Source organism: Triticum aestivum, chromosome 7A (assembly GCF_018294505.1).
Source record: "Triticum aestivum cultivar Chinese Spring chromosome 7A, IWGSC CS RefSeq v2.1, whole genome shotgun sequence".
In the NCBI taxonomy this organism is placed as follows: Eukaryota; Viridiplantae; Streptophyta; class Magnoliopsida; order Poales; family Poaceae; genus Triticum; species Triticum aestivum.
Genome location: NC_057812.1, coordinates 720,389,421 through 720,402,214, shown reverse-complemented (window position 1 = coordinate 720,402,214; position 12,794 = coordinate 720,389,421). Strand labels below are relative to the sequence as shown.

The window sequence follows — 12,794 nt, the reverse complement described above, 5'->3', positions numbered from 1 at the left end:
GATGAGTTTTTAACTTAGGCGCAAACTGGCTCGTAGCTAAGCTTTCGAGCGAGAAGGGTGTCCTCACTTGGATGAGTTGATTGAGTTTTGAATCTAGGCACAAGCTGGTTTGCAGCTAAGCCCGAGTGAGTGAGGACTCAGATGATTTTTTAACTTAGGCGAATATTGATGGAAGGAAAATTTTGCGTTAATCACATCATGAGGGGGAAAAAGAAAAGAGATAAAAAAATGCTTTTATTCTTCAAGCTAGAACTCGGAATAAAATTCAAAATCTTGGTCATTGCGCCCATTTTGCCGGTGAGTTTTGACCTCGTGCTTTTTTACCTTTTGTAGTTAGAGGGAGGCGAATCCTATCCTAAGGCTCGTCGACGGAGATCGATGAAAAGAAAGATCTGCGATAGCCACATCACGAGAGCGAAAAAGAAAAGAGACAAAAAAACAGCTTTTATTCTTGAAGCTAGAACTTGGAATAACAATCAAAATCTTCATCATTGGGTCCATTTCGCCGATGAGTTTTGACCTCGTGCTTTTTACCTTTTGCTGGATAGATATTTTCCGTTATTGGTGTTGACGTGTCACGGGGACCGATCAGCGAATACGATCTTCATCGAGGGCCTGCGCGCGCTTTTCCGCCTTATCTATCGCGTCCGTGTCCGAGCCCCACACGTCATCAAACGGCCGTTGCAGCGCGCCCGCACTCCCCCCACGGCCCCACCCCACCCCCTTTCCCCGCCTCATCCCCTTCTCGTGCTGCCGCCGCCGCCGCTCGCCACCACCCTCCGCCGACCTTCGTCCGTCCCCGGCGCCGGTGGAGAGGACGGAGAGAAGTCCCTTCGCCGTGCCTGCGCGGGCACAAGCCACGACCCGATCCGCTTGCGCCGTACCTACTGGTGTGTGTACCCTCCAAGTTCTTTTCTTTCCCCTTATCTCTACCACAACTGTGTTCCTCTCCCTTCCTTCTTCGTCTAGAGAGGTCGATCGAGTCGCCCTACCCGCAATTCGCCGGATTCCCATCCCAAGGCGGCCGATTTGGGCGCGCCGACGGAGGCGAGGTGCGCCTGGGATTTTTGTTTGAGAGGGTGGGTGGGGGGGGGGGGGGGGGGGGGGGGGGAGCAGAGCATTTCTGCCTTGATCCCAATCAACCAGCGCGCCCGTTTGTCCCCAAGTTTCGTGGCGATTGGGAGGTCTGATACTATCCGCGCTCGGGTCTCGTCTCGATTTGGTGCTTAGGAGATGCTCCCAGTGGAGGATTTTTGGGGAAATTGGCGTCTGAATCATGGTTCACAGTTGTATGCAGTAGCTGCCCATTTGATGGTCACTATAGTGTCAGTCTGTGATGCCAAGGATGAGGAGTGAGAGAGTTTTGCAGTTTGTGGGAGTAGATGAGGTTTTGGGTAATTGAGTTGTTGGGGAATAGGCTTGGTTCCTAACTGATTGTGAAAGTATTTAAAAAATGTTTTGCCCCGGCGTATGTTTTCAAGCAAAATCTTAGGTTTAGTGAGTTGCTATAAGTGAGTTGCCGTAGGTGTTCCGAGCGTATGATTGGAAATGTTTTGTTGCAGCCTATGTTTCATGTAAAATCTTAGGTTTGATGAGTTGCTATAAGTGAGTTACCATAGATGTTTGATGTATGATGGGAAAGGTTTTGCTGCGGCCTATGTTTCGAGTAAAATCTTAGGTTTGCTGAGTTTCTGTAAGTGAGTTGCCATAGATGTTTTGAGTGTATGATCGGAAATGTTCGCCCTCGATTGTGTCAAACAGAGACACGATTGTGTCTTTTGCTGCATTATTTAGGCATTATATTATGCTATACATTTGTCTCTTTTGCAATGAAAAACAGTGATGGTGTAGGTTACCCAGTACCAGGTTGCTTCTACTAGAACCATAGAACCTAAAAGCACCAAGCAAGGCAATTTGATTTGTTTTCCCTACATCTGCTTGTACTATAAACTTACGACAAAGGAGATTCCTCAGACCCTTTTCAGTTGTAGACAGAGCAACTATGCTGAATTTGTATTCAATGTTACATGGTAGACAAAGTGTGTACTTATTACTGAAGAAATGCATGCAGCTCTCCTGGATGGATTGAAAAAAACAAAGGAAGGATAGATAAATTTTGATTTTTTTTAATTGTGCCCCTGTCCGAGTGCAAGTGATAAGCGTTGAGTACTATTAATGAGCCATACTTGTGTTTCACATACTTATACATGTTTCTTTTTCTTTCCAGGATAAAGGCAAGAGTTCTGTTGGTGCATTGAGAAGTGACACTGCAATTTTCTTAGATAACAGATGAGGCGAGCTCGGAGGCGTACGTGGGTGGGATGACTGATGAGGGATGATAGTGACATTGATGAACTTTCTACGGGCGTGTTGGAGACCTTCATCCAACCGGCATGCCCGGACAGGCTCAGATGCTACCGGTAGGCAGGATGGACTTCTATGGTACAAGGACACTGGGGAGCATGTAAATGGCGACTTCTCCATGGCTGTTGTCCAGGCCAATAACCTACTTGAGGACCAGTGTCAGATTGAGTCGGGTCCGTTGAGCTTTCTCGACTCTGGTCCATACGGCACTTTCGTCGGGGTTTACGATGGGCACGGTGGACCAGAGACAGCTTGCTACATCAACGATAACCTCTTCAACCATCTTAAAAGTAATTTCTAACCTGGGATCACTATGCATTAGTATTATGCTCATTCTTTGGTGCTCTGTCCACACTGCCCTGTTTCACTTGCCTGATAAAGAACACTGCAGTGATTATTTACTTCTTCCCTGGTTTGTATTGCAGGGTTCGCTTCGGAACAGAATGCAATGTCTGCTGATGTACTGAAGAAAGCATATGAAGCTACAGAAGATGGATTCTTCTCTATCGTCACCAAGCAATGGCCTGTCAAGCCTCAAATAGCGGCTGTTGGCTCATGCTGTCTGGTTGGTGTTATCTGTGGTGGCATGCTTTATGTTGCGAATGTTGGGGATTCTCGTGCTGTTTTAGGAAAACATGTTAAAGCCACTGGAGAAGTGTTGGCTGTCCAACTGTCAGCAGAACATAATGTCAGCATTGAGTCAGTGAGAAAAGAATTGCAGTCAATGCACCCTGAAGATAGGCATGTTGTTGTTCTCAAGCACAGTGTTTGGCGTGTAAAAGGCCTAATTCAGGTGCGTCTTCTGCCACTGGGGAGACATTTGTAGATTCGTGGAAGTTCGATATAATGGTCATTTCATATGCTTATGCACATTCAGTTGGCAAAATATACATTCAATTTTACCACCTGGAAGTTTAATCTTGTGTCTTACTCTGAATGGTATTTTAGTGAATAACCTCATTCTTGTTTTTGTCCAAGATACAGACAAAACCAAGTGGTATAGGCCGTAGGGCTGTAAGGGGGTAGAAACGCAACAAACATATTCTTATGCTTGTGGATGACAATTAGCCTCTTGATGTGATCAATGATTATGACAATACTGCTATATTTATTAGGTAGCGCTGAAGCGGAGAGCTTAATAACAATTTGGGGTTTTGCATTGCTAGTGCCCGTATCATCTTTTACTTAGTAGACTTATTTCTCATGGGATGGATAGTTACTACTCAAGAAATATTATTATGGCTCAGTTCGGTTAGTTTCTTCAATCGGTTTAACCATTTGTTAAAAAATGTTCTTAAGCCCCACTGATTCATCACTTCATGATAGGACATGCAGAAATGTGTCGCTGAGTTTGTCTTGTATGACTATGAGTAACAGATATATGATGGTACTTGCCGATTATGTTTCTTTTTACCGTGGGACCAAATGAAGATTTTCTTTGCTTGTTGTATGTTGCAGGTCTGCAGATCGATCGGTGATGCCTATCTGAAAAAACAAGAGTTCAATCGGGAACCTCTGTATGCAAAATTCCGTCTTCGTGAACCTTTTAACAGGCCCATACTAAGTTCAGAACCATCTATTTGCGTTCAACCTATACAGCCACATGATGAGTTTCTCATATTTGCATCTGATGGACTTTGGGAGCACTTAACCAACCAGGAGGCTGTTGACATTGTTCAAAGTAGCCCTCGTAGTGTAAGTTTCTCATTCCCATGTAAATAAGTTGACCTGACAAATATACTTCCATAATGTTTGGCGTATTCTAGTACAACTGTGCATGACATTATGGTTTCATATTCCACATTAGATTTCTAGTTATTTACAAACTCAGAATTAACATGCCACTATTACAAAATGCTGATTCATTACCCAGCATATGGAGCATGGGTTACTTGCCCTGATTTTCATTTATGAAACAATAATAAGGCTTCTCTGAATGCAAAATTGATATTTGAGAATAACAATTTGCATATAGAATTGATGTTGTAAAATAGAGACATGATGGTTCTCTACTTTATGGATGGTTCTCTACTTTTCAACTACAAACTGCACATTACCATGGCATGTATGCATTTAAAATCCAGTGATCACGCCGTCAGCTGAATGTTGACGTGGCATGGCTTGTATAGAAAATAGAATCCTTGATAATTTTTGGCTGTGAAGCAGTGGGTTAAAATTGATCACTACTATGGCAGAAGCTTTGTGTCAGAATTACGTTTACCTTGTTTTTGCTAGGCCCAGTGCTAATTGGAGACTTAATGGCTCATGCTCTGTTTGATTTTGCAGGGGAGCGCTAGGAGGCTCATAAAATCAGCCTTGCTAGAAGCAGCCAAGAAAAGAGAGATGAGGTATTCCGATCTCAAGAAGATCGACCGAGGTGTCCGTCGCCACTTCCATGATGACATAACGGTCATCATACTCTACCTCGACTCGAGCCTCGTAAGCAGGGCGAGCACCCACAGGGGCCCTGCTGTTTCGCTAAGAGGCGCCGGCGTGAGCCTGCGCAGCAGCACGCTCGCACCTTATGGGTCGCAGATGTAACAGGTGCCAGCGGCATCGGCCAGGATCATCATCCCCTTGATTAATGGTTAAGAAAGAATGGAGAGGCACAGACAGAGGGCCTCTTCTTCTCCAGGGCTTCTATCAATCCCCACCATGAAGACTTTGATCATAGTAATGTATGTACTTCGTTTCGAGATTGACCGAGGAAGAATAGGTAGGTGTCGTTTGTTGTGCTGCTGCTGAAAAGGCAGATGTCTCTTGTTGTTCCTCCCCTGCAGGAATTTTTAATTTTAACACCAGTAGTGCATATATGATATATGGTATAATAATGGGCCCAGGAGGAGTAACTTATTGACTGATGTCGTGGACTCCATACATATGTATGTATGCATGTATGTGTGCTATTCTGACTCTGTTATTTATTTATTTTATTGACCAAATGTTGGTATCCACTGGCATGTGCTATTATGTGATTGCGTTTCCATGAATATGCAAGCAAGCCAGAATAGCTCTTTCTTAGCATAAAACAGTCCACATGCACCTTTTTTTTGACATCATCAGTCCACAAGCACCTAGTTTCCTAGGTTGTCTGAGAAGTGTGGAATGAGTAACTCGAAAAATGACAAAGAAGGCCGAGCTCCAATGAGCAGTTTTCAAAATTTATTTTTTTCGCAGCACGAAAAATTTCAAATTTTTTTGTGAACACACGTGCACATGTATACTATGTATATGCAAAATTTCACAACATTATACTTTTACATGTGGCATACAGAAAAAAGACAAATACACATTTTAAAACGGGCCTTTTATTTTTGTTATTGGGCCAAAAAAAATTTTGTACAGCCGACAAATCACTACATTTTTCGACGAAATTTAACGTGATCTTGCGGAATACATATATGTTTTCATGTATTTTTTCAGTTTCTTTTTGAAACTTTTAAATACGCTTTCTGATTTTTTCAAAATACCAAAATCACTGGAGCTTGGCCTCCAGAAATCCGCACTCTGAGAAGTAGGACATGGAGTATTTGCACCCGAGCTCGGATGCTCTCGGTGAACAGTAAAATGAAGGAAAATAATAAAAAAATTTAAAAAATCGGAATTTTTTTGTGGTAAACTTAGACAAATGTTCTATGTGCTTACAAAAAATTATCATGAATGAACATTCTTGGAACTCGTGAAAAAAAAACAAAATTGATACTTTAAAAATGTTATTTTTGAAAGCATTTTGGAATACTGATTTTTTTTGCCATGACTTCCACGAATGTCATTTCATGATGAAAATTTTAAGCATAAAAAACATTTGTCAAAAGTTACTACAAAAATATTCAGATTTTTTTGATTTTTCTTTTGATTTCGTGATGAAAGAGCAGGCTTGCGGAAAGGAGATAAGACAGTTCGGCTGGTTTATTTGCTGCGTATTTATTACTAATTTGGGGGAGACGTGGGTAGCGTTGAGGGACGTAGGATCAGTGCGGAGCACGGAGGGGAGCACCGCTGCGGAGCAGGCAAGCCCCGTCCACTCTTCGCCCCCCCCCCCCCTTGGCGGGGCTTGCCTGCTCCGCGAAAATACTGCCATCCATGCTCCGTGGTACGTGACGCTTATCCAACGATCCCACGTTGATGCCCTCCTTTCCGCTTAAAAAACCCAGCAATTAAACAAAACCAGCCGCCCCCCACCCCTGTCTCTTTTTAATCTGTGCAGAGGGTTTCTCCTCAATGCTACATGAAGCGGAAAGAGAAGGGAGGCTTAGAGGAATCAAAGTATGTAGGGATGCTCCAAGTGTAAGCCACCTTTTATTTGCAGATGACTCCTTGCTACTCATGGAGGCAAATGAGGTGAATGCAAGAGAAGTACAAAATATTCTGGATGCCTATGAGAGATGCTCGGGACAAACAATTAACAAGGAGAAATCATCAATCCTGTTCAGCAAAAACACAGGAAAAGAGCAGAGAGAGGAGGTGAAATCTACCTTGAATATTAATGCTGAAGGGCATTCAGGGAGATATATGGGACTACCAGTCTATATTGGTAAATCGAAGTCGAAAACCTTTGCCTATATTAGAGAGAGGATCTGGAAGAAAATCCAGGGTGGAAATGAGAAACTCTTGTCAAAAGCGGGCAAAGAGGTGCTCATTAAGGCAGTGGCCCAAGCTATTCCTGTGTATGTAATGTCATGCTTTGACTTGACTAAGACGTTATGTGACGATTTAAGCACTATGATCTGTCAATATTGGTGGAGCCAAGTGGACAAGAAAAACAAGATTCATTGGGTCAATTGGGAAAGACTATCTTTGCCGAAAAGTGTCGGAGGTCTAGGACTCAGAAATCTCCATTCTTTTAACCTGGCCATGTTAGCTAGACAAGCATGGAGGCTTCTTCAATTCCCTAATTCGCTTTGTGCAAGAGTACTTTCAGCAAAATACTTCCCAGATGGCCAACTTTTGAGAGCGAAAAGCAGGAACGGGATATCGTACGCTTGGAGAAGCATCTTAAAAGGTATTAAGATGCTCAATAAAGGCGTCATTTGGAGGGTGGGGGATGGAAGACAAATCAACATATGGAAGGACCCTTGGATCCCTAGGGGCGCGTCCAGGAGAGTTTCTTCGGTGCGGGGCAGGAACCACTTAATCACCAAAGTGGAGGAACTCATCAATCCAGCGACAAACTCATGGGATGAAGGACTCCTAAATCAAACTCTCAACCAGGATGATGTTAATGAGATACTAAAAATCCCCATCCATGAAAACCAAGAGGATTTCCCCTGCATGGCACTTTGATAAAAGAGGAATCTTCTCAGTGAAGTCTGCTTACAGAGTAGCTAGGGATTCAGAAGCATTGGAGTCCAGGAGAGGCATTCCTAGCAGCTCAGGAGATAACAGGAACAATTCTAACCCATCATGGAAAAGGTTGTGGTCGCTTCCCTTGCCAAACAAAATTATCCACTTCCTATGGAGGCTAGCTTCAAATAGCCTTCCACTAAGAACGAAGTTAATCCGTCGAGGAGTGCATGTTGAACCCATCTGCCCTGTATGTCTCCGATTAAATGAGGATGGGGGGCACTTATTTTTCAGATGCAAAAAGGTTAAAGCTCTATGGAGAGCCCTTCAACTAGAGGAATGGAGATGTAAACTTGCAGGATGCACTGAAGCTGAAGGGGTTATCGAGGAGATTTTGAGAGCAGAGATTGAAAAGAAGCTGACCATATGCACACTACTCTGGCTATGGTGGTCAAACAGAAATAAGTGCAATCAAGGCGAGGCTTCAAGAACCATTGAAGATCTCCAATTTTCAGTAATGAAGCATGTGGGTGAGTACATGAACCTGTTGAACAAAAGGAAAAGTTTCTGCCAACGAGAAGCCCAGGTTTGGAAACCACCTCCTGCAAACTTCTTGAAAATTAATTGTGATGGTGCTTTTCGGGAAGACACAAATTCAGGAGGATGGGGCATTGTCATCAGGAATGAAAATGAAGAAGTGTTGGCTGCTGGTGCAGGACATTTACAGAATCTGGGTGATGCCTTACAAGCTGAAGCACATGCAGCTCTTAATGCAATTTGGTGTGCATCAGAAATGGGGTGCAGGCGTATAATCTTGGAAACAGACGTTCTAAACCTGAAACAAGCGATGGCATGAGCCCGACCACTGTCGCCGCTCGCGTCGCTCCCGTGCGAGCGACACGGGCGGAACCCAGAAACCTAGCGCCCCCACCGCGAGATCCACCCCTCCTCTCCCGCCGCCGCCGGAGGAAGCTGCAGGGCGAAGCCGCTGCAGCCGACGGCGGCGGCGGGGGCCTTGCTCGCGTCGTGGGATGGCCCTGGTCACGGCCGTGCCTCCCTCGGTGACCGCGGCGGCGGATTTGGCAAGGGCGCTCGGATTCGACTCGTCCGGCTCCGGTGGCCTGCCTCATCGTCGACATGAAGGTGCTGCTGCTCGAGCGCGGCCCATGGTCTGCTAGGTGGTGGAGGGGCGCTCGGGGGTGGCGCTGGCGCCCAGATCCACCTCGTCCTTCTCAGGTGCGTCGGGGGCTGGCCTGCTCCTTTCCTTCGGCGCTGTCTCGATCCGGCCTGCCTCTGTGCGCCGCTGCATCTTGCGGCGGCCCTCGGCTTCTCAGGCGAGCGACTGTTCCAGCTCGGGGAGGCGTGACCCTGGCTGTTCCTGTGCTCGGTGGGGCAGACTAATTTCTGCCCAGATCCGGTGCGCGCCGATGTGGTCTCGCAAGATCCGGGCAGCACACGCCCTGAAGATGCCGTCATGGTTTGTTGGTTGCTCACGCTCCGGATGCAAAATTCTGGGTCGACTTGGTCGACGCCGGTGGCAACGGCGGCTGTGGCTGTCGTTTTCCTCGCGGAGGGGCCGCCGTGGAGCTGTTTTTCAGCCGCAAACCTCCTGTTTCGTTGTTTTTCGGGTGAAAACCTATGGTCGGGCTTGCCGGATCGGGTGGCGGTGGTGTCTCTGGCATCATTCCCTTCTTGGAGGCGCCATCTTGGAGACACGAACTTCGGCTAGTGTTGGTGTGTGTGGATGAAGGAGGTGCGGCTGGTGGTTTGTTTGTGCGGCCGACTGGGGTCGACGGTGGTGTGTGATGTGGTGGTGGAGTGGTGGTGGTGCGGCCGGCTTGCGCTGGTGTGCACGGTGAAGCGATCCGGGTGTAGACTCGGCTCCTTGATGCCCTTCGGCTTCGCCGGCGGTGCCGCTGTTGTGTTGTAGCCTCGGCTGCGTGTGACTCTTCGTCCGGGTGTGGACTCGGTCGCTCATTGCCCTTCGGCTGCACCAATAGCCTTGAGGCACCATGGATGGTCTCGGTTGATTGGAGCTCTTCGTCTACGGTGGTGGTGTTCTCGTGCAGCTCAGGTTGGTAATGGTTGCTCAAGACCCTCTCATGGTTGCCATTGTGTTGCGGCGAGCTTCGTGCTCTTGGTGTTGCCTCAGCTCATCTTTGCTCGAGGATGGCGCAAGATGCCTTTCAAACTTGCTAATCGTTCCGATTTCCTGTGGCGGAGCCCCAGTCAAGGTTCGTGTCTGGGATGACACTCGTTGATTGTGGATGCTCCTGAGTTGTGCCGTGGGGGCTGGTATGCTCGCCGATGTGTTCGGCTGTTTGCAAAGTCCTGGTATTGTGATCTCCCGACGACACGCCACATCTACTTGCGTCTCTCGTGGTGATGGTCTTATGCCTACTAGCTTGGTCATGCCTTGTACGGTTTTCAGCCCGAACGGGTTAATTTGTTCAGGTTTTCGATCCGATTTTCCTTATAAACTGGATCACTCCTCTGGCATTTTGGCCACTTTAAGTAATATATTCAGGTGGAGGAACTCCTCCTCCGGTGATTCTTAAAAAAAAACCCTGAAACAAGCTATCACTAGCAGCGATTTTGACTGGTCGCATTTTGGAACCCTGTTTAGAGAGATTAAATTCCAGCTAGATGTATCCTTTGATAGCTTTAATATTTTTGTTTGCCCATGGGCATGTAATGTTGTAGCACATAATTTAGCAGCGCGTGGTGCAAGCTCAGGGATTGGCAGTCATGAAGTCTGGTTGGGCCAATTCCCTCCTGATGTAACCAACATTGTATCTAGCGTCTCTGCCAGTATGGTGCGGTAATGGAATGCAATGGTGTTCCTTTCAAAAAAAAACGCAGGAAAAAGACCAGCCGCCCGCTCTAGACCTTTTTCTAGCCGCCCGCGGACCAGGCAACCCCCCCCCCCCGGGTGACAGGCCCGCGCCACCAGGCCCGGCGGCAGAGGAGCACGCCCGTCCCCTTTAAGAGCAATGCTAGACGTACGGGCGTTGTACGGGGGATTTACAGGCTCGTTGACTGTGATTGGTTGGAATATGATTAAGGGGGACGGCCCCACCCTGAAAATCAGGGGGGAAGCAATTAGATTAGGCCACGGTGTCATCCTGTAAAACTTTGTACGATCATCCTGTACGTGTAGTATTATTGCCCCTTTAAAGCGCGTCGCCAGCGTCCGAGACTCTTCCCAACACTACATTCTTTGACCTTTTAATTCTAGTTCGCACGCAGGCGCGCGCGCACACAGCCATCAATGTGTAATCATGCGGCGAGGCCAAGTTGACGGTCCGTGTGAAGATGGAATTTATTAATAACTAGCAAACATGCCCATGCGTTGCAACAGGAGACAAAGATATTACACCCTAGCCAAATAAATATGGCTCAATAGCCTGACATAAGAGCATTCTCTATTTTAACATGGTGACCCACCATGTTGCCATTTATCTTTCTTCCCATCCTCGCCGACAATGGTCGCAATGTTCACCTGATCACAATGCATTCGACGTGGTAAACCCCAAGACTATGAGCTTCCCACTGCATGCCGCACTTGTCATTGTGCCGCGCAAGTGAATGTTACTGTTGGGGAACGTAGTAATTTCAAAAAAATTCCTACGCACACGCAAGATCATGGTGATGCATAGCAACGAGAGGGGAGAGTGTGATCTACGTACCCTTGTAGACCGACAGTGGAAGCGTTAGCACAGCGCGGTTGATGTAGTCGTACGTCTTCACAGCCCGACCGATCAAGCACCGAAACTACGGCACCTCCGAGTTTTAGCACACGTTCAGCTTGATGACGATCCCCGGACTCCAATCCAGCAAAGTGTCGGGGAAGAGTTCCGTCAGCACGACGGCGTGGTGACGATCTTGATGTTCTACCGTCGCAGGGCTTCGCCTAAGCACCGCTACAATATTATCGAGGATTATGGTGGAAGGGGGCACCGCACATGGCTAAGAAAACGATCACGTGGATCAACTTGTGTCTAGGGGTGCCCCTGCCCCCGTATATAAAGGAGCAAGGGGAGGAGGCCGGCCGGCCCTATTGGCGCGCCAAGAAGGAGTCCTCCTCCTAGTAGGAGTAGGAGTCCTACTAGGAGGGGGAAAGGAAGTGGGGAGGTAGAAGGAAAGGGGGGCGCCGCCCCCCTCTCCTAGTCCAATTCGGACCAGGGGGGAGGAGGCGCGCGGCCCACCCTGGCTGCCCCCCTCTCTCTCCACTAAGGCCCATATGGCCCATTACTTCTCCCGGGGGGTTTCCGGTAACCCTCCAGCTCTCCGGTTTTCTCCGAAATCACCCGGAACACTTCCGGTGTCCGAATATAGTCGTTCAATATATCAATCTTTATGTCTCGACCATTTTGAGACTCCTCGTTATGTCCGTGATCACATCCGGGACTCCAAACTAACTTTGGTACATCAAAACTCATAAACTCATAATATAACTGTCATCGAAACCTTAAGCGTGCGGACCCTACGGGTTCGAGAACAATATAGACATGACCGAGACATGTCTCCGGTCAATAACTAATAGCGGAACCTGGATGCTCATATTGGTTCCCACATAGTCTATGAAGATCTTTATCGGTCAGACCGCATAACAACATACGTTGTTCCCTTTGTCATCGGTATGTTACTTGCCCGAGATTCGATCGTCGGTATCTCAATACCTAGTTCAATATCGTTACCGGCAAGTCTCTTTACTCATTTCGTAATACATCATCTCGCAACTAACTCATTAGTTGCAATGCTTGCAAGGCTTATGTGATGTGCATTACCGAGAGGGCCCAGAGATACCTCTCCGACAATCGGAGTGACAAATCCTAATCTCGAAATACGCCAACCCAACATTTACCTTTGGAGACACCTGTAGAGCTCCTTTATAATCACCCAGTTACGTTGTGACGTTTGGTAGCACACAATGTGTTCCTCCGGCAAACGGGAGTTGCATAATCTCATAGTCATAGGAACATGTGTAAGTCATGAAGAAAGCAATAGCACACTACTGGAATGGGTCATGTCAATCACATCATTCTCCTAATAATGTGATCCCGTTAATCAAATGACAACACATGTCTATGGTTAGGAAACATAACCATCTTTGATTAACGAGCTAGTCAAGTAGAGGCATACTA

At 46.9% G+C, this 12,794-nt stretch overlaps 1 protein-coding gene across 1 annotated transcript; it reads left to right on the top strand.

Moving 5' to 3' along the window:
• The first annotated feature begins 677 nt into the window (after positions 1 to 677).
• LOC123149682 (probable protein phosphatase 2C 60) lies at positions 678 to 5,318 on the top strand. The gene is made up of 5 exons (XM_044569390.1): positions 678 to 890; positions 2,228 to 2,654; positions 2,790 to 3,157; positions 3,823 to 4,059; positions 4,651 to 5,318. Exons 2-5 carry the CDS (start codon positions 2,336 to 2,338, stop codon positions 4,903 to 4,905), a joined length of 1,179 nt encoding a protein of 392 aa, XP_044425325.1. The 5' UTR covers positions 678 to 890; positions 2,228 to 2,335; the 3' UTR covers positions 4,906 to 5,318.
• The last annotated feature ends 7,476 nt before the right edge of the window (positions 5,319 to 12,794 follow it).